This window comes from Aspergillus oryzae, chromosome 3 (assembly GCF_000184455.2).
Source record: "Aspergillus oryzae RIB40 DNA, chromosome 3".
NCBI classification, from domain to species: Eukaryota; Fungi; Ascomycota; class Eurotiomycetes; order Eurotiales; family Aspergillaceae; genus Aspergillus; species Aspergillus oryzae.
Genome location: NC_036437.1, coordinates 355,292 through 376,131, shown reverse-complemented (window position 1 = coordinate 376,131; position 20,840 = coordinate 355,292). Strand labels below are relative to the sequence as shown.

The following is a 20,840-nucleotide window of genomic DNA, read 5'->3' as shown; positions in this document are numbered from 1 at the left end:
CCAGAGTGAGATATATCTCGCAGCGCCTGGAATTATTAATAGTATACTCCGAGTTTCGAACACTGCCTAGACGACTTTACTTACGCCATTTAATCCACAGGATTGAAGAAGCCAACGTGCGAGCTTGATCGGACTACGAGAGGCAGAAGTAAGGTATAACTTGCCAAGCTTACTCCACTAGTAGCGTACTGGAAAACCCAGTAGCCGTGCTATGAAACTCTTCCCTTAAGGATCAGTGAGGAAATGCTGGGGCCCTTTCCCAATTACTACGTTACCTGACAATAAGTAATGGATAACAGATATAATTCCAGATTCGGCAATATATCCATAAACTTAGATATACAAGCCATTGGTCGCTAAGCATCGAATTTGTGCCCTAAACGCTCATTCAACATAGAGAGCACTCTGACAAATGTTATTATAGAGAATCTGGAGGTGACCAATTATTCGAGAACATGCATGATCAAATTCACGTGTCAAAACTTGATATAGTCGTTGCAATGATGACCAAACTATAAAGCAGAGAAGGCTACCTCGACCACCTACGCATCTCTGCAATTATCCACCACCTTCTCCTCAGCTAATTGCTTCGGAGTGAAACCCCACTGGTTTGTGGCATTTTCCCAGACGTCCTCCCCTCCTTCCATCTCACGCACCAATTCGACGGGGGTCAGCGGTGCTGTTTAGTATTCGACCCCTTTGGTCTTTCCGGTCGCAAGAAGCTGTGCCCTAAAAGGAACAGAGCCAAAACTGGAGATATCGATATCATCATCACGGCCGCGCAGGAACCGAGCCGAGTAGTCAGATAAGTCCTCCGCTGATATACCATTGATATCTGCGCCAGCGTCGAGGAGAATATTCACATTCTGGGTGAATTTCACTTCGATGGCTGCGACCAGGGGAGACTCAGAGCCTCCCCATATGGACCGCATATAACGTTATTGGGCGAGTAGTGCTCCAAAAGCTTCCGCTCGTCAGCAGACATTTTATTCCAGTGACTGAGCCCTTCCCAGTAATAGTTCATGAGAGCCTCAAGCACAGCAGGGTTGGGATTCCCCGCCGCCCGGACAGGGGCTGGGTTCCACTCCGCCTCACAATCAAGGTCGTCTTTCGTGAGTTCATATGGCATGGTGAATTTGGAGGTGGTAATGAGAGAGTGTGTGTGAGTGAGTGAGAGTGAGTGAGTGATTGACTCTGCTCTGGACAAAGGGCATGCGAGGTAGGCGCTAGAAAAGAATGGGAAGCGGTCTCTTCGTGTCTGCTAGTGTCAGAGGAAATGGGATTGTGCTACAATGCGAGTCATACTCATGATTGGTATACTGATGAGTTTTGAAAAAGGGTATATTCCAACTGGACAATTAAGGCAAAGTTGCAGATAAAATCATCATGAAAAAACAACGTTATACAACGAGACTGCAAAGTTTCTCTATGGTATTAATTTATGTCTCCTTCCTCACTCTATCCAAAGACGATGGTTCTCACTTCAATGCTTTCCCGACCCTTGGCATCGGGAGCCGTGCGAGGATCGACAAAGGCAGTGTGAGGCACACGTTCGGCCATGCCCTCCTCCGTATCCGAACACTTCAGAAGCAGTCTCTCATCATCATCCACTCCGGAAAGATACTTCCACTCTGCCTTTGGATTGTGTCTCACGCCCATGATCTCACCACTAAAATGAGGATAGCGATGTTCAATCTTAGCGAAGTCCCTGTCGCCCAAAGTTGCAGCGCTGGCAAAAGCCAGAGGGAACGATTCAACCGCGCCATTTATCGGCCTCCAGACGTTGATAATACGATACCGTCCCTGAAGTAGTTTTTCCGCTTCCTCCGGATCAGGAACATGTCGACGGACTCGCTGCGCTGCGGACCATTTGGTTTGGTCCCCATGGGCTTGCCGGACGGGTTGGCGTGACGCTTCGGGATCGGCTCGTCGGATGGTGTGATCAAAAATGATGATTTTGTGTGCTCCGGGAACCTTTTCCAGGAGTAGCTTTTCTACCTCAGGGTAATATAACTGTTTGATGGCATCGTCTGAATTGAATGTCTCGTACGTCGTTTGTGAAGGGATGTCTCGTAAAACTTGGAATGCGTCGCGATCTAACGTGAACTGATCTTCTTGCCCTCGGATATCCGTAATATGAACTTTGTGGACAGCTTCGCTATAGTTGCGCTGAGGCTGTCCCTCCGGTGGCTCCTCCACGTAGTTGAAGGGAGCAGAGCCATCCGCGGGGTCTTTATAAAAGACTATCTCAGCCTCGACTGGACCGCGTGGTACTCGTGGGTTGTTTGCTGGTGAAGACATATTGGACTCTCTGATGTGTAGTAAGTAAGTATGAATAGTAGATGGTCAGTGAATTGACTAAATCCAAGATGATCATGTCAGTATAAATAAATATACGAGGCACCGGTGCATATTCTAGAAGGATTGCATGGCATTACTAAGTCCCATCGAGTTAGCCGACGTCATAACCAATAAAGCCCGACGGCGATTGCGCCATGTCGGCCTGATTACTAAAAGTCTCCGCGACTTTTCCTCCCTGCGGCCCGTTGCCGCTAATAGCCCTAGCGACCTTACAACTATGACCTGTGCATGGTCGTGGAAGTGCAAGGTAAAAAGTGTCAAATCGTCAAAACATGATACTTGTCATTCATGCTGGAAAGCCTTTCCAATACAAGATGCGTATATACCCCAACATTGGTGGTTTCTGACCGACACGCGTATGTGCTTGTGGCCATGTTGGTAGGACTGCAACATAGTAAGGCGCGAGAGATAAGAACGAGGTTTTCCAAAAGACGTTCCCATTCACGTGAGGTATAACTCCCTTGATCGCTTAGGCCAGACAGCATCTATGCCTTTGGCACCTCAACAGATATGTCACCTCGTCGAGTTGAGAGTATACAACAATCCTTATCTGTACAGTTGCACTTATTGGTCATGTTTACTTCTCTTAACGATCCTGGGCCTACTCACCCGAAGGGTCTAACTCAACTGATTCTCCTGGATTAAATAGCACATTTCTGCTGAACTTGTACTCGGTTGGACCATCTGGACGAATAATGGTAATCGCTTCAACGACGTCATCAATGGCCATTCGACAGGGGATCTCATGCCTGCCAATCCTGGCTCTCTCATTTCCGAGTATAATTATAGGGTTTGCAGCAAAACGTGCACCGGGCATGGTGGCAATGGGATAGTACGAGGATTGAATGGTGTGAGTATAATGATATTGATTTCCAAATCCACAATCGCGACAATAGGCCTGTTTATAGCTGGTTACATCTGGGGAAGGCGCTGAGATCCATACTTCGCCTTGTAGGGCTGTTCGTTGTCCGTGTTTGTTATCACCACAAGAGGTATTACATGAGTCATTACCGAACTTAAATTTACTCTAATTAGTGAGTTCCGAGGATTTATTCGTCGAGTCCCACTGTTAACAGACGCATATTACAGTAGACAAAATATGCCCCAATGAATAATGAGCATCGGCTCCACCGAGCCGAGGAGTAAGCATTAGTGGAAATGTAACTCACGTCATCGAGAAGCTGCTACTGAATCCTTGTACAAACCATACTCCGGTCCACACTTTTACAACTTCCTACAATATATTTATTCGGGCACTCTCAAAGAACTGGGCAATGATAACTTGATCCAACCAGATTATCTGCTTATAGTGCCTTCCCGGAGGTAACTGATATTCTCAGACATATTAACCTTTTTCTGATATTGTACAGCCTGTGTCGTTCTATTATCTATCGGTACTGCCTGTAAAACAGACAACGGTCCAAAAAGCCTTGCTACTAAGCCAAATAGTAGTCATGTTTCGACTGCAACCGTCGTAAATGCCAATCTTTGCTCCCATCTCCGGGTGAACATACATACTTCGATGGATGGACAACGTAATTGAAACCCCCCATGAGAAAAGCAGGCTCTTATTAGTGACTATAATTTCAAAAGAATCCCTTCAAAACAAGTAGTTAATCAATAAGTCTGGTGTCTCCTGTTTGCTCTATCATGCATGTGTATACATACCAGACGGAATGTTAGTAAATCCGAACCCGCATGCGGACGTCAGGTCAATGGGATCTCAGGTAACAACAACAATGGCAGCTTAATTCCGAACATCAGCATGATCAAGACTGTCTCGTTAAACTGGAGACAGTTACTCCTGCGAAAATACTGGAATACATACAATCAATGTCGTAATGCACGCTCTTTTTCGTTAAATCCGATGGGCGGAAGACACTCGTCCCACCCCCCAGATTTATACATCGAAACGGAGAATGGACCGTGTATGTGGCCAGTCATCATTTTGCCTTCAAGGATCCGAAGAATTAACAATTCTAGATGAGCGTATTTCTGAAGAAGACTTATATCGATACACGAGGTGTCGATGGCTGTAAGAGTATCGCACCATGTATACTGGCTATGCCGTCTTGCTCATTAGCCGGGTTCCTAGATGCGATGAGCAAAAGGAGCTCAGCAAACGCTTTGAGAGATTTGATCTCCAAGAGCTCATTCGAACCGCTCTCGATGTTAGCGATGGCTCCAGATATTGTACGCGTCATATGAGCTGAGTCCACACATATGGGTGCTAACTGTCTATCAGGCACTCGAGTGCTAAAGTGCTTGGAGGGCTTACACAACAAAGCTTTCATATTTACGATGGATCATGGCGTCGAGGTTTTTGCAAAGCTCCCAAATCCTAGCGCAGGCCCTGCCCGATACACTACAGCCTCGGAGGTTGCTACATATGATATGGTATGATAGATATATTGTAACTATAATTCGCCAGTCTTACTAAATGTAGTAGCTTCGTGAGGTGTTCAAAGTTCCTGTATCTCGGATTTTCGCGTGGCCAGCAGATGCGACGAATAACCCTGTGGGTGCAGAGTATATCATTCAAGAGAAGGTGCATGGTGTACGGCTGGGTTCTCTTTGGAATCAATGGCGACGAAAAGCGAAACTCGACTTAATCAAGCAGGTCGTTGATATGGAGATTAAGCTGACTACTATGGCCTTCCCCTGGCATAGTTGTATTTACTATAAGAATGACCTTCTTTCGTTGACTGGGGATGCGAAAGCGCTCACCGTGGATTCTGTCGCACCGGAAGCTCTTGAACACTTTGCTATAGGGCCACTCACCTCAGCCGAGCTATGGACTGGGGTTAGAAAGGACATGAGGCTGGACCGTGGCCCCTGTGGGTAGACTTGGCCTTTATGTCTCAATTAGAGAGGCTGATGGTTGATACTCAGGGCTCAATCCGATTCAGTATACACATGCATTGGGGAAGAACGAGATAGCATGGATCAAATCACATGCGAAATCTAGAATGAACTACTATAGGTCCATGGAAGATCAAGAACATCCCGAAGACGGACTTGCCCTTCTCACTCAATACATGGATGCGGCCTCTTACTTGATTCCCTCATCGGACGACGAAGCAGCAAGTTCAAATGTCCTGTGGCACCCAGATCTTCATTTGGACAATGTATTCGTGGACCCTAATACCCATGAGATTACAAGTATAATAGACTGGCAATCCGCGTGCGTTGCCCCTTTGTTCTACCAGTCCGGCGTTCCGAGGATGGTTCAACACACCGGGCCTGTCCGGGAGGGTTAGGTCGTTCCACAGAAGCCCGAAAATTTCGACAGTCTCAATGAAGAAGAGCAGAATGAGATCCAGAAGAACTTAGAGAGCGAGACAATGCATATATACTGCGAAGCTCAGGTATACAAACGAGCATCGCGTCACTGGGCTGTCCTTCAACAGAAGACGGTTTGTCTGGTAACCGGTGTATGGGAAAGGCGAAACCTTTTCTTCCTTCGACAGTCGCTTATTGTGCTTGCTGCTTATTGGGAAGAGGTCTCCTCGGACAGCGGGCTGACTTGTCCAGTTCAAGTCACGAAAACCGACCTCGAGCTCTACTCGGAGGAAGAAGAGAACATTGACGGTGTTGGGCAGCTGCTCACAATACTCCATGATCAAGCACTCCTTCCTCACGATGGCATGATTAGATACGAGGACTATGAAGCTGCGGTTAAAATTAGTCAGGAAATAAAAGAGATTTCATTGGGTTGGCTCAAGACGAAACTCAGAGAGAGCTATTTTCCAAGCTCTGGCCATATCAAGAGACGGAGGACTAACGGTTGCGATAGGCCAAGGTAACCCCCTGGGTAGCAATCGTCAATCATCCAATATAATGGTTGTGAACCTTACGATGGACAGCCCGAGGATATAAACATATCTCGACTTATGTATAGCTTTATGTAACATATAACTCATCTCCAAACTGCTTGTTATAGGTAGAGCAGTGAGTAACCCTTGCAGCATACATAACCTCCTGCTCTCTCTGAATTTAGATGCTTTGTAGTCACTTAATACTGAAGGGTTTGATTTTGTCACTTCGGCACCGTAGGTTCGAGCGCATTAATCATATTCAATCATCAGGTAGAGGTTGCGGTTAATCCGAGAGTGCACATCAATATCGCTGGCAGCAGCGCACACAGTGCCGGAGACATGTGAAAGGGTAGAGGTATAATCACATCAAAAATCATTATTCGACTAGATTTGCACGTCATTCGATGTTACAGTCACCCTTGCCTCATAGTGCTCTTCGTGCGCCGTTTCCTAAGCTCATTGAGCATCCATCCGAACTTAGGATCCTCGATAACCCCAAGAATCTCAGAGACCTTTTCATCTGAAAGTGACTCCAGATATACTCTGTACTCTTCTGTGAACTTCTGCAGAAAACAGAGAATCCTTTCACTATTATGGTCAGTTATGCCGCAAAGAGATAGTCCACTATACTTCACTTACTCCGAGTATCGTTCATCGTCGCCCGAATCATCCCCATAGCATCGTTCATAGATATCCTTCAAATGCATCAGTACAAGACAGCTACTAAAAAGCTGACCAACATCATCTGTGTCCTCGCCCGCCCGTTCAGGTACGATCCGGAAGCGATGTTCTTTGAATGTATGCAGGCCAACAAGCTTACTGCTTAGTTGACGAATTGGAAGCTCACGAAGCGAGTCATCGTATAACATGCTTTCGTGTTCGAGATCAATCTGGTATTTGATTATTAGCCACTCTCCTTGCCGATAGTACAGATCCTTTGCCAATGTTCTATAAGATGCGAGGCAAACGAGTGAGACGAGTATAGGCTTACATGAACAGCTTTCATTGCTGGTCCTTTGTAGTTTTCGTCAACGCTAGTGCATATGCATAACCACTCGCAAGTATCTCTTCCGCAGGAACTAGATAAGAATTCGTCGATGTCTGATTTGGTCAAGGAATACTCCGGTGATTGACATAGTAGAACAGCGCGGACAGAGAGACGTTTCGTTGATGATTTGAGTAAGAGTCCGTAGACAGCAGCAGCCAAGGTTGCTAATGTGGAGTTGTTCGTTATTAGATAGGTAACTCCATAGCTTACGAGAGTTTCCATTTTATTGCTCAGAGGCTATTGGTAGACATCTGGAATGAGGAAAGAGGAGAATGGCAAGAAAGAAAAGAGTGACAGCAACAGAGCATAATAAGAATATGTACGAAGGTAGATGATAGTCATATGAACTAACAAATGCGACGGAATTGAGCAAGAAAAGGTTGTTTTTCGTATCCACATCGTCCAGACATGCGCGTGCGTGGCTTTGATTGATTGGCTTCAATTACGGGATGTACGTGTTGGTGTCCGCAGACAAGGCTGGGAATCTGCATTTTGCTAGCCTCACTCTTCACTTACAATCCATTATTTGCCTCCAAATGTATCGCCATCACTGCACTTGTACGGGAAGTTAGGGCTCTCTGTTCTCTCTTCTCTTCTTGTTATGTCTCTCGTTGACAGACGGTGCGTATGGAAATGCAACTTGTAAAGACCAAATAAATTGACATCCATATGTGACCGGTACCGCCGTGCTTAATTTCTAGAGCAAAGTAGACCCGACGTAAGGTCTTGCATCACTGTATATTAGCCTATTGACGCTTTTTTGACGATCTGCGCCCATGTAATGAAGGCTACCTGGCATATGCTTGGCACGACCACGTTGTTGCAGTGGAGCTCCACTCAAAATATATATATGTCGTACAACTGAATATTGCTAGAAAGCGACAGTTGGGATGTTTTAAACCAAGAAAGCTAGCTACTCTGACACTTTAACGGCTTTTAATCATTTCGTGCCATGTAGCCCTGATGGAAATTCTGCAGCCTCACTCGCTAGACTAAAATCCTTGCCCCATGGTCTTGCTTTCGCTAACATAAAAGCTTCATCTCTTATCGCCTCTAAAGTTGATATTCATCGCGGTTGGGGTTAAATACGTCACAGTAGCGGTGTTTCATGTTGCTATCCTTTACGCTGGTATCATGATGAGTATAGATGATATCGAAAGTGTTTAGTATTAACTAGTAATCTAGGCCTAAGGCTGAAGGGGAAGGGTAGATCTACTATACAGGACAGATAGTCTGTTAACTAGGTAAGGATATGTAGGCAAGGACGAAGATGTCATATTATTAACTGAGTGGTAGAATAGAATACTAATAAAGTGATTTTTATCCTTTTCTTCTATATCAAGTACACGAAACAGAAACAGATTAGATTAGGGCTCTACACCCCGTAAACCCCGCGTTGCCATCATCCGTCATCCGTCGGCCTTAACCCACCTGTTAAAGTGCCGTAAACCCGCCAAGTCCGACAGTGAGCTGCAGATTACATAGATCGTCAGGTTATACTCCATAATAAATTTCGGACGGCATAGCTATTTGTTAATTGTGCCGAGGGGTCAATGCTAATAAATCCTATAAAAGCCCATCTTTCCCAACAACAGGAACCCCGCGAATCTAAGCATTTTATCTATGTAAGTGACCAATGTCCCATCCAAAAGGTCAGTCACCAACATCGCATGAAATAAGTCAACAACTACCTTCCATCCGGACGCTTCAAATATCCTAAAGCTCTAACACTAGAACTAAACAGTTCAAAAAGAAACTCCATTCAACGCCTCGTGGTGAAATTCCAACAATGCCCGAAACAATCATCATCTCCAGCTCCTCCCAAGGCAGCCAAACAACCCTCAAACCCACCACCATATTCACGGGCGAAGTTTATTTCGACACGCTTCATACGGATGAAACCACCTCCATGGCCAATGTGACTTTCACTCCCTGTGCGCGGACACATTGGCACACCCACCCAGGAGGGCAATTTCTGAAGGTTGTGGCCGGGTCCGGTTGGATCTGCGATAAGGGTAGTGAGCCACGTCGCATCAAGATGGGAGACCTGATCTGGGCTCCCCCGGGAACGACTCACTGGCATGGTGCTGATGATGGGAGTATCATGACGCATTTTGTTGTGGGGTTGGGGAAGACTATTTGGCTTGATCCGGTTACTGATGAGGAGTATGCTGCGAAGAAGGATTAGAATTTTGAAGGAATAGTTGACGCAATGGAATGATGAGGCAATGTTACTTAAGTGAAGTAAAATTCTATTATTCTGTAGGACTTTCTCAAGGGTATCGTATTACCATTGGTTTTGGGGTCTCAATATTTTCTTGGTTTGAGTAGCAATTATGTACATTGATTATGGCCCTTCTACGTCGAAACCCTGCATAGAAGTAAGCCCCTGCCATTGGACACTAGGTAACATCCCTGTTCCACTAGATAAGGCCAGAAGATCCTCAATAGTTATAGAGGCGTTGAAACGCACGTTATGTATCGAATGATAGCTGCCGTGAGATAGGGGATCTAGCGTCTCCGACATACTATCTTGGCCTTGGAGTGATGTCAACTGGTCCAGGAACACGTCTCCTTGTCCTTATCCCTCATACGCGTTAGCAATCGCGGATGTTACATGATCATAGAGAGGACATTATCTCACTGGTATGATCATTGAGAAGCTTTGTCAACTGTTGAAGAATATTCCGACATCGATCTGTAACGGCGTCACCAGACACTAGCTGAGACAGTACTGCAATGGCACGGTCAGGATACATCCTCGCATTTGTCGCCAGTTGTTCCATTGCGAGACCCAACACATAGTTTGATTTACAGAGCCACAGCACGCCTATGATAGCTAATGCCGCGTTGAATACTATACCTACATTAGATTGAGAAAGAATGGAGAGTCAAAACAGGCTTGCTGGTGCACACGTACCATAGTGCAGCGAGAACCACCAGGTCTCTAGAAGATTAGCTCGCCAATCGGAGGCATGGACTAATTCATATATTATATCTATAGTGGCAATTGCTGACTCAGTGCATATCTCCAAGCTGTGAAGTCCAACTAAGGGAAGCGTCTGAGATCCCTGGTCATCGGTTGTATGGCGGCATGTTTCAACCATACTGGCCAGTGTTGGACGATGGAGAAGAGTACGGATATTGTAGTATCGTAATGAAATCATAACAGAGAACTTTCTTGAGAAGAATTCAGCGTTGGTGATCGGCTCCTGCTGCTCATCACGTAATCCTGCAGCCGAGAGAATGGTTAGACCTTGGGGGAGTGATATCTGCCAAGCGCAAAGGTTATCCTCCATTGTCGAAATGTGTGAAATAATCTCGTTTATACTTAAAGACGTGCCAGTGTCCAGATTGTGGTCGAATAGTATGTCAATGATGGTTGCGAGTTGTTTGTATAGGACACTAAGTCCTTCGTTTAGTATAATAGGTGTAGCCTGCTGCATCGGCGAACTTACATAGTAGAATTGAGGCAGGAAACACTAAGGTCAGCTGTTGTATTGTCCATGATAGTGGATGTATCTATGCATTCGTGGTTCGCAGGCAGTTCGAGCTTTACGTAGCAGTCTGGTATGGCGGCTGGTCTTCCAAGTGTCATACTCAATAACCTGAATCGCACGGACGCTTCAGCCTGCCAATGTTGACATCAGGGGAATAGGCATTATCCAGGAACATATACCTGTCGATCATGACACACCCATACCAGGTGCGTTTGCGCGCCTCCTTTGTCAGCGCGGGCATATCTTTCAGAGCATTTTGCGAGTGGAGGCCAAGTTTAAAGGCTGCCTTAACAGCTAAAGTATGCACCGTCCATGCCTGTCCAGGCTTATGTCTCCCATGAAGATATTGGCCTAGGAGAAGCAGGAACTGCACTGCGGTGGACAATGAGCCTGTATCATGCCATTTAGTGACACGGAGGACTACTCACCATCTTCGATGTTCTCGCCGTTAAATACTTGCTCGCCGAATAGGTCCACTGCCCGTTGGTAATAAACATCAGATTGGGCAATGTATGTTGCAAAGAACTGCCTGTTCGGGATTATAGATAGTTTAACCGTGGCGAAAGTCAAGTTTAGAAGTGCCAGCCATTTTCGACTCACACTTAAGCAACCATTCTTGAGCAAATGGCTGTATGTCTCTAGAAACGTAACCGGGTATATGAAAGGAAACAAGATCCCAATTTGAAAGAAAAACTTCTGGACAAGTTCCGTCATTTCGTTGGCTGGTGGGAGTGCAAAGATATTTACCTCCGATGGCTGTTTTCTTTCGGAGGCTGGAGTTGGATATTGAGTTTGGGAGGAGCCCACGTAAGACTCCGTGGTAGAGGTAGTTATAATATGCATATCCTTTCCCTGTGTAATGGCATAGCATAAACAACGCAGGAAGTGATCGTTTGATGAAGGGCCTTTTGCACACCCGTTAATTAACCGGCACTCGAATAGAAGGAAACATATGTCATATATACCAAGAAATCCAGGTTCATTTTCATCGATAAGATAACTTAACCCTATACCCTGGACTGGGCTATTTGTATCATTCATAGCGCCCTTAACTTCAATGTCGGAGGTCTGTGAAGAAATCGACGCCCCAAAGTCATCCTTCATGGAGGCTAGGGTTTCTTCTATGCTCTTAACACGATCTTCCAGCGCTTGGAAATACCTATAACATGATCAGCCCCACAAACAACGCCTCCACAGTTGGACTAATGCGCGCGTCACAAACTCTTTCTGAATGATAACATTCTGGCTATGGTTTGGGGTAGTATATACACACTCAAACCCCAAACGACCACACGCAGAACAACTGGGGCGAATGCCATCGCACTAGAAATGTGTCAGCCTACACATGCAGTCTAAGGATAGGGATATATATTTACCCGTGACTTTCGCAGACGACAGATATCACAGGCCAAGGCTACCCGAGACCGCCTGTTAGCTCGATTATTTTGAGTCAGTTGGTTGCCCTCAGATCTTCTCATGTTGATCATGATCCTGGGAAAGGCTTGATCTCACTGTGTGGGCTCTTCTCTGGACATATTTATACGGAGTCCACCTATATGAATTAATAGACCAGTATAAACGCTGTTCCTGGAGGAAGCATGGGCCCTGTGCCTAAAATAGGACGGATGAAGATAACGAGGGCTCAGCCACTGCTGCCTATTCCACTTCGGGTGGAGATGTGGATCATGGACGCTTCATCGAGATCCATCCACTGCATCCACCCTGCCGAGAACTAAATAAAGCATGCCAAGACATCCGTGTGGAGAGCTAACATATTAAGGTACGGCTTGAACCTCCCCACCCCCTAAGTATACTCGGATGTACGAGATGCTGCGTTCTTAATATAGACCAGCCATGCGGGAGATCTACCTAGCGCAATGACATGATTGAACATGGGTATGACTATGGCGAACACTCCTCGCACATCAGTCCTTGGAAAATGTCATGTTTGCTGTGTTATGCTTTGCGACGGCGTGACATTTCACTTTGTATGCCCTGCGAGGTAGTACGTGCGTAGCTTAAGACTCAAGTCTGAGTGATGGTGTAAAAGGTTGCCAGAATTAGACGGATTATTGAAGGTCCAAGACCAGTTTTAATGCTGATGTATATTGTTTGTATCTCTAGATCACATACGCATCCATCGCGCCACAAACATAATCGCAATGGTTAGAAGTGAAAACAAATAAAATCAATGGATACACATGCAGGGTCTATCAACATAACCTGGTCATCGTCGTTTGGGTTTATTCCCCTGTACAGTCCAATATCAATAAACATAGACAAACAGCGCTAATCTTATTGCATCGCTCATTAAATTCAATATCGTTATAGAAGGCTCTTCAAGGGCTTCTGCAACTCGGGCACCACCAATGAGCCGTCCGCATGTAGTCGGCTATTTTGCGGGTCGTACAATGGCTCTGCCGTGACGGTAGCTGGGATACGCCGCCCAAAGTACTCGATCTCAACCGTCTGGCCCTCTGTTACGCTGGCGGGTAACCAGGCGTACGCGACCGGCTTTCGAACCGTGAAGCCGAATGCGGCGCTAGTGACATATCCAGTAGCTTTACCGTTCAGAAATACTGGCTCCTTCCCAAGCACCATAGAACGCCCATCATTAACGGCGAGGCAGCGCAGACGTCTTGTGGGTGCCTGTTTGGAAAGACGCTGGATGGCAGCTTTACCCACATAGTTTTCCTTCTTGTCCGTCTTAATGGCGGAAGCAACGCCTGCTTCATATGGGTTGTGCTCGGTGGTCATATCGCTGCCGAAGGTACGGTAGCCCTTTTCCAACCTCAAAGCGTTGAAGGCAGCGCGGCCGGCCGCGATTAGCCCGTGGCATTTTCCTGCCTGCCAGATCGCATCCCACAACCGCTGACCGTATTGGGAGCTGGTCTGGATTTCCCAGCCAAGTTCCCCGACGTAGGACTTCCGGAAAGCTGTTACTGGGATTCCGGCAATAGTCGCGCTCTTGACCCCGAGGTAAGGCAGCCCCGCGTTCGAAAAGTCATCTGTGGTGATGGTGCTAATGACCTCCCAGGCGCGGGGTCCCCAGAGTCCGATGCAACAGGTGCTGCCAGTAATTTCACGTACCTGTACCCACCGGCTCGGAGTGTGCTGTTCTTGGCGACGACCTTCTCTAACTAGATATTCCAGATCGATAGCTGTGTTTGCTCCAATTTGGAAGGCGTCCTCACTGAGCCTCGACACGAAAATGTCACTGCGAATTCCGCCGTGGTCGTTCAGGAGCAGAGTGTAAGTGATAGTCCCAGGCTTAGCAGTGATGTCGCCTGTAGTTAGCCGTTGGAGGAGATCGACAGACCCTGGGCCGGACACCTCGAATCGGTGAAACGAGGTCATATCGTACATGGCTACTGCATTGCGTGTTTTCCAGGCTTCCACGGCGGCAATAGGCGAGTAGAACCGTGCTGACCAGGCGTCTCTCTCGACAGGTTGCCATTGGGCCGGGAGATACTTAAGTAACTCTGAATTCGATTCGTACCAGAATGGACGCTCCCACCCTCCAAGCTCGAGGAAGAAAGCACCCAGCTCTCGCTCTCTGTTATAGAAGGGACTAACGCGAAGATTCCGTGGAGACTCCTTCGGTTGCATGGGGTGAAGTATATCGTAGATCTCGACAAAGTTCTGCTGCGATGTCTCGCTGACGTAGTCACGGCTGAGTTGAATTTCTTCAAAACGGGAGAGCTCGCACTCAGAAAGGTCAATCTGAGATCGGCCTGTCGTAAGCACCTCTGCCACAGCACGCGCAACACCAGCCGAATGCGTTACCCAGACCGCCTCGGCTACATAGAAGCCCTCGACATTCGGCGCTTGTCCAATAAGGGGACCACCATCCGGAGTGAAAGAGAAAATGCCATTGAAACCGTCGTCAATTTCTGTGTCGCGTAGAGCGGGCAACAATTCCTGTGTCTCCTTCCAGGCTGGGTCGAAATCCTCGCGGGTAAACTCCAACCGGGATGGCATATTCTTTTCATCGACATGCTTAGGAGTTAATCCCAACGATCCGGCGACGACTGGCATGGGGCGATGACCGTAATAGCCGATGCCGTACTGGCCGCCATGCTCACGAAAATATAGATCATGGTCTTGGTGGCGTAGGATAGGTCGTTCAGCATTAAGTCCATTGGGAAGATCATTAACGGCTCGGCCAGCGAGCGCCGGCACGGCAGTTGTTTTCGCATACTGATGCGCTAGCGGAAGCAAAGGAATCGGCACGCCGACCATGGCGCCAACTTCAACACCCCAAAATCCAGCACAAGAAATTATAATATCGGCAGGAATGACACCGTTGGGTATTCTCACTCCTGTCACCCGGCGACCACTTCGTTCAATGCCGGTGACAGGTGTGGACTCGAGATAGCGGACACCGGCATTGCGGGTCCTTTCGATAAGCAATTGTGTCGCGCGTGCAGCGAGTGCTAGACCGTCACTCGGGATATGTAGACCTCCTAGAACCTTTTCCTTATTCAAGAGAGGATAAATCTTAAGGCATTCTTCGGCATCGATGAGGCGTGCCTCAATCCCCCACGACGAGGCATAGCCGTGCTTGCGCTTAAGTTCTTGGAGTCTCTCAGGGGTCGTCGCCACTTCCAGGCCACCTACTTGATTGAAGCAATCGAGAGATAGTAGCTTTTCAACAGTATAGCGGGCTAAATTGGTCATGGTCTTCGAAGGCGTAGTCTGGAACACGAGACCGGGAGCGTGTGATGTCGAGCCGCCCGGCATATGCAACGGGCCTTGCTCGACAACGGTGATATCCTTCCATCCGCGCGAGACCAGCTCGTCGGCGATGTTGGTTCCCACGATACCGGCCCCAATAATAATAACTCTTTGTGTAGGGTCTTCCATGTTGAGAAAAACGCTTGATCGCTATTCCAGTCAGTCGCGACTAAGCCATTATTTATTCGTCGACAACCATCGATACAGAGCGGAGGGCACGGCTCTCATGCCGCTTCCCCGCCGCTCTTTGGAAGGTATGTGTGAGATAAGGTATAACCTCCATCGATATCAAAGTGAAGCCGCCGGGCCGTATGCCGACGGAGATCAAGAAGATGTACGGAGTAGATGGGTGAGTATACCGGTCTTGGTCATGGGGTCCTTTTTGCTCGTTTTGGTCTAGCGGAATCTTAGTCACTGCCCAGATTCTGGATACGATTTCCCTTTTAGGAATGATCCGATCATGTGAGTTTAGCCCCTTCAGGCCATGGTGTCTGCGTGTGTCCGGATTCGGCTTAGGCGCCGATGGACTGTATAACCCCATGGGGCGTTGAGCAATAGCATCCTTAATTCTATCTTTATCAGACTTTCAGTCCAAGGATCAAAGGTCAAATGACGACGGTAAGATCTGGCCAGACCCGGCCATAGATAGTGGATGGGCTCCGGAAACTTGTTGCAGCGGCCGCTACGAGGTCCACATAGGATAACGATCTATCTCTATCCGATATCAATGGTTTAGCTGATTGTGTAAACGTAATGCATCCATTATTACCTCTCTTGCCGTATAGGCTGCCTATGTTGGATTGCGATTCTGTACTATCCGTCCGTTCGTTATCAGTTCAAGTGGAGGCTCAGCTGATATTGGGCTGTTAGCATGACTCCATCCACTAGTCGAAGTTCCGATATATCATGAGAGGGGTAGTGTGAAAGACCTGGCTGTGCAGGTTGTTAAGTTCTAGCGAAGTCACTTCTCAGCCACTAACACTCTATCGGCTTGCAAATTTCTTAACGATATTCAATTCATGGTATGGACCGTGCCGCACAATCTCACTAATAGACTTTTGCCTTTTTTCGAAACGTCAATCTCAAGTATCGTGGGCTGTCCGTCATCAAGTCGCCCAAGGTTGCGAACAAAGGAAGAACATTCAGGATAAATATTCCTTCACTTTCGTGAGCCATCATCTAAGGCATCTTGTGGCATACGGCAGATATGGAGGTTTCTCACCGACAGTTTATGAACGTCAAACCCCTCTTTGGCTACTCGGTGATTTGTGTTAATGGAAGATAATTCATCATTGACGTTCACTAGTCACCAACAGAGTATTATTCTTTATCACCTACAGAAAAGCAGAAGGCTGATCCCTCAGGACTGTCTGGTCCATCGATAAGCAAATAAACCCCACATTAGCATATATGCACAGCACACATAACGTAAGTATTTGCCGATTGGTTCCAATTTTACACCTTAGCACCCATTTTCTGGTTGAAGCACTCATATCATCCTACTACAGCTTTCAGACATATTTCCCAGACACAGTCACCTTTTACCATTTAACATCTCCAAGTTTTAGCGGCACGTGAAGCATCCGATGCCCAGCTTCCGTTGGCTTCGGAAGTTGTCCTGCCCGGATGTTTATTTGGAGAGACTGGTGGAGCAATCTTGGCTCTGCCAATTTTGCGTCTCGCTCCTGCCGCAGAGACACAAACTCCTCCTCAGTGATACCGTCCCTCAGGTGTTTGTTTTGGCTCTTGTGATCTTGCACACTCAGCCAAGGTATCGGGGTTGCGCGACCCTCCGGTGGATAATCATGGCCTGTCCAGATTTTTACGTGGTCCGGCAAACTAAGAAGCTTACGCCCGGAGTTGAAGAGGCTGTGTGCACTTCCGCCAGGGAAGTCGCAACGCGCAGTACCGATATCCGCGTGGAATAAAGAATCCCCGCAGAATACATTATCTGAGAGTTGTCAGCATATCTGGAACTCGGGAGGGGTTGTATTGAGACCCTTACCTCCAATTTTATAGCCTAAATGGTCTGGAGTGTGCCCGGGCAGGTGCATGGCTGTGGCTACCAAGTTTCCAATCTTGAACTTCTCATCATCGTCAAATAGTGTGTCAAAAACAACACTGTATTCATCGGGTGGAACTGCGTATCTCCGACCGAATAATCTCTGCACCTGGCCGATACGCTTGCCAATGCCGATCGACGGCTTGTGGCCATGCTCCTGCGTAAGGCGACTTTGGAGATAAGACGCTGCAGTGAGATGGTCTGCATGGGCATGAGTCTCCAAGATCCTGTCGATCTTGTAACCCTTTTCCTTGACCAATGAGAGTAGTGAATCGGCAGCGAAGGTGGTAACGGCTTGGCTGGCTGGGTCATAATCCAAGACTGGGTCGATGATGACAGCAGCCAAAGTGGATGGGTCAGCGACCACGTATTGCCATGTACCTGTCTTCGTCTCAAATACGGCGTGAATGGTAGGCTCCCCGGCCGCGGTGGCTTCCGTGCTGTACGAAGCTCGGCCTCGGGCCACAGCTTGTGGGATTTTGGTCGTAATAGAGCGTGAAGACGGTGAGTTATTACATGATAATGTACGTCTTTCATCCAACTTGTTTTTCAGTGAAGCTCTTCGAAAATCAGCACTGATGGGTAAATAGTAGGTTTTGGTGGTATATGAGGCCCTCATATTGGCATGTTGGCAAAGAGAACGGAGCGGCCTCCTAAGAGTTGTGGCTTGGATCGAGTTGGCCATTGGCTCAAGTGAGCCCAAAGCAGCCTGGGAAGCTCTAAGGGAGTTCATGATGATTTTGTGTTATGATGGAACATTAGAAAGCATGGGATATGTACAGAGAAGGGGATTTACAAATACTTAAGGTTATCCAAGTTAGGGTTCCCGGGGTCCACCGAATGCGGGAAGTGGCAAGCGCTGCGACCGTCCGATTCTTCGCCGACCGGTCCACGTGCTGTCAGGTACATAAAGAGCAGTCGGCGATCAAACTTGTTCCGCCTTCTTGATAATCTTATCCATCGCTCCCCGGTGTTACTCCATTCACCACCGACGGCCATTCTCCCATTCTTTTTAAAGTGATCTTGCCGTTTGTCTTTTTAACTACTTTTTTTCTTACAAGCTAATTATCATTTTCCGTTGAGCACCATTCATTTCTAGACATGTTCCGCACTCGAGTAACGTCGGCAGCTTGCGCTGCTGCCCAAAAAGCTCCAGCAGCACGCAATTTCGCAAGAGCTTCACCAGTGAGCTCTGCTTCTCGGAACCACAAGGTCGTGGTAGTTGGTGGTGGTACGGCTGGTCTGTCTATCAGCCATCAGCTTCTTCACTCTGGCAAATTTACTCAAGACGATATTGCTGTTATCGACCCTGCAGAGTGGCATCATTATCAGCCCGGATGGACTCTAGTTGGCGGTGGTCTTAAAACCAAGGAGGAGTTGCGCAGGCCAATGAACAGTCTGGTCGACCCTAAGCTCAAATTCTACAACGACAGCGTGTCCACGTTTTCCCCTGAGGAGAATCTTGTCACTCTTGGTAATGGCGACAAGGTCAACTATGAACAGCTGGTTGTGGTTCCCGGCATTAACATCAACTATGGTAGCATTGAGGGTCTGCCCGAGGCTCTGGAGTCTCCCGACTCTCTTGTCTCTACTATCTATGGTTACAACACTTGCGACAAAGTCTTCCGCACTGTCCAAAAACTCGAGAAAGGTGTTGCTCTTTTTACCCAACCTGCCGGTGTGATCAAATGTGCAGGTGCGCCGCAAAAGGTCATGTGGCTCGCATTGGACCATTGGAAGAGAGCCGGCCTGTACGATCCCAGCAACCCCTCCAGTTCTGCTATCAATATCAGCTTTGCCACTGCTCTCCCGGCCATGTTTGGTGTGCCCAAGTACAGTGCTACACTTGAGGCTCTGCGGAAGGAAAGGGGCGTCGAGGGACTCTTCCAGCATGACCTCGTCGCCATCGAAGGCAACACAGCCACTTTTGCTCGTCTCGATGGTCAGGAGAAGGTCAAGAAGCAGTTCGATCTGTTGCACGTTGTACCCAAGATGGGACCCCACGCATTTGTCAAGAACAGCCCTCTAGCGAACGAGGCTGGTTTTGTCGATGTCGATGATAGCACCCTGCGTCACAAGAAATTCTCTAACGTCTGGTCTGCGGGTGATGGCTCCAGTCTTCCTACAGCCAAGACGGCGGCCGCAATTACTTCCCAATCACCCATTCTTGTTCGTGGTTTGCTTTCCACAATGGAAGGCAAGGAGCCCGAAGGAAACTATGACGGTTATACTTCCTGTCCTCTGCTGACTGAGTACGGCAAGGTTCTTTTGGCTGAATTCAAGTACGGCGGGCAGCCCAAGGAGACTTTTGGCAACCTGTTCGGTATCGACCAAGCCACTCCTCGCCGTGCATTCTATCATCTGAAGAAAGACTTCTTCCCTTGGGTGTACTACCAATCCATGGTCAAGGGCCAATGGGGCGGTCCTAAGGGTTGGGTTAACTAGAAGAGCCTGGAGCTCGTGTGTACTATACTTCTTGAGATAAACAAATACTGGAAGCTTCAAAATTAGCGAAAATTACATTTTACAATCTATGTTCATACTATCCTACAAAATTGTATAACTTGCTCCTGTCGCCTCCAACAATGACCCCCCTTTCCCAATTTCTTTTGATTTTTACCCTTCGATGTTCGACTTCTTGCTCCTCCAAATTTTCAAATCACGTCATTTGGTAGCCGAAATCGGACCTGTCATTGGGTGGGTCCAAGTACGGCCGAGAACCCTGGACGGCTTGCCGAACCACATTAAACCCGCTTCCTTCATTTTTCTCCTCCGAACCCTCATATTCCCCGCGCACTTTTGCGGGGAACGGAGATTGATAGCTTAAAAGACCTACATAGTATAGTATAGATTACTTCGAACTATCATCTTTCGTACTTTTCAACATTTATTCCGTGGTTATACCGGTCGTTATTCAACCTTACTCTCCTCGGGCGATAAAAATCTTATCGTCCGAGAAGGTTCGTGTCTGTTCAGTCGGCCGAAAGGGATCATGCACTTGACATCATGTCATGTCATTCTCATGCTTATGACCAACGCCATCATCAATCGCCGATTAAAACAAGGCTTAGGATATGCTATAATGGCTCGGGATATATAGGGACATGAAGTGGATGTGGTCTAGAACGCGCTTATATTGATACAAATAATTCGGGATTTAGGGACAAGAACATAATCCCACGAGCCGGAAGCCGGCGACTTTCAAATCCAGTCACAAGAGATATTTTATTTAAGCCTAATTCAATACATTAATCTGGGAATAAATCTTCGAAGTCCAGATGCAAATGTTTAGAAAACCCACAGTTTAGTTAAAT

The 20,840-nt window shown here is 47.4% G+C and overlaps 8 protein-coding genes across 8 annotated transcripts; 3 read left to right on the top strand and 5 right to left on the bottom strand.

The window, feature by feature from the left end:
- Window positions 1–1,458: 1,458 nt before the first annotated feature.
- Window positions 1,459–2,301, bottom strand: AO090023000147 (uncharacterized protein; the record flags this gene model as incomplete). Its single annotated transcript, XM_001820675.3, has 1 exon — window positions 1,459–2,301. One exon carries the CDS (start codon window positions 2,299–2,301, stop codon window positions 1,459–1,461), a length of 843 nt encoding a protein of 280 aa, XP_001820727.1.
- A 2,111-nt stretch (window positions 2,302–4,412) lies between these two features.
- AO090023000146 (uncharacterized protein) lies at window positions 4,413–5,206 on the top strand (the record flags this gene model as incomplete). Its single annotated transcript, XM_001820674.3, has 3 exons — window positions 4,413–4,554; window positions 4,607–4,758; window positions 4,811–5,206. 3 exons carry the CDS (start codon window positions 4,413–4,415, stop codon window positions 5,204–5,206), a joined length of 690 nt encoding a protein of 229 aa, XP_001820726.3.
- Window positions 5,207–5,655: 449 nt separating this feature from the next.
- Window positions 5,656–5,981, bottom strand: AO090023000145 (uncharacterized protein; the record flags this gene model as incomplete). The annotated part of the gene is made up of 2 exons (XM_023235447.1): window positions 5,656–5,716; window positions 5,740–5,981. 2 exons carry the CDS (start codon window positions 5,979–5,981, stop codon window positions 5,656–5,658), a joined length of 303 nt encoding a protein of 100 aa, XP_023090467.1.
- An 833-nt stretch (window positions 5,982–6,814) lies between these two features.
- Window positions 6,815–7,718, bottom strand: AO090023000144 (uncharacterized protein; the record flags this gene model as incomplete). Its single annotated transcript, XM_023235446.1, has 3 exons — window positions 6,815–7,069; window positions 7,171–7,391; window positions 7,580–7,718. The coding sequence occupies 3 exons, from the start codon at window positions 7,716–7,718 to the stop codon at window positions 6,815–6,817; spliced, it is 615 nt and encodes a 204-aa protein (XP_023090466.1).
- Window positions 7,719–9,016: 1,298 nt separating this feature from the next.
- AO090023000143 (cupin domain-containing protein) lies at window positions 9,017–9,828 on the top strand (the record flags this gene model as incomplete). Its single annotated transcript, XM_023235445.1, has 2 exons — window positions 9,017–9,393; window positions 9,720–9,828. The coding sequence occupies 2 exons, from the start codon at window positions 9,017–9,019 to the stop codon at window positions 9,826–9,828; spliced, it is 486 nt and encodes a 161-aa protein (XP_023090465.1).
- A 3,224-nt stretch (window positions 9,829–13,052) lies between these two features.
- On the bottom strand, window positions 13,053–15,593 carry AO090023000142 (GcvT family protein; the record flags this gene model as incomplete). The annotated part of the gene is made up of 1 exon (XM_001820670.3): window positions 13,053–15,593. One exon carries the CDS (start codon window positions 15,591–15,593, stop codon window positions 13,053–13,055), a length of 2,541 nt encoding a protein of 846 aa, XP_001820722.1.
- Window positions 15,594–17,005: 1,412 nt separating this feature from the next.
- Window positions 17,006–18,259, bottom strand: AO090023000141 (MBL fold metallo-hydrolase; the record flags this gene model as incomplete). Its single annotated transcript, XM_001820669.3, has 2 exons — window positions 17,006–17,415; window positions 17,470–18,259. The coding sequence occupies 2 exons, from the start codon at window positions 18,257–18,259 to the stop codon at window positions 17,006–17,008; spliced, it is 1,200 nt and encodes a 399-aa protein (XP_001820721.1).
- Window positions 18,260–18,627: 368 nt separating this feature from the next.
- On the top strand, window positions 18,628–19,971 carry AO090023000140 (NAD(P)/FAD-dependent oxidoreductase; the record flags this gene model as incomplete). The annotated part of the gene is made up of 1 exon (XM_001820668.3): window positions 18,628–19,971. One exon carries the CDS (start codon window positions 18,628–18,630, stop codon window positions 19,969–19,971), a length of 1,344 nt encoding a protein of 447 aa, XP_001820720.1.
- Between the last annotated feature and the right edge of the window lie 869 nt (window positions 19,972–20,840).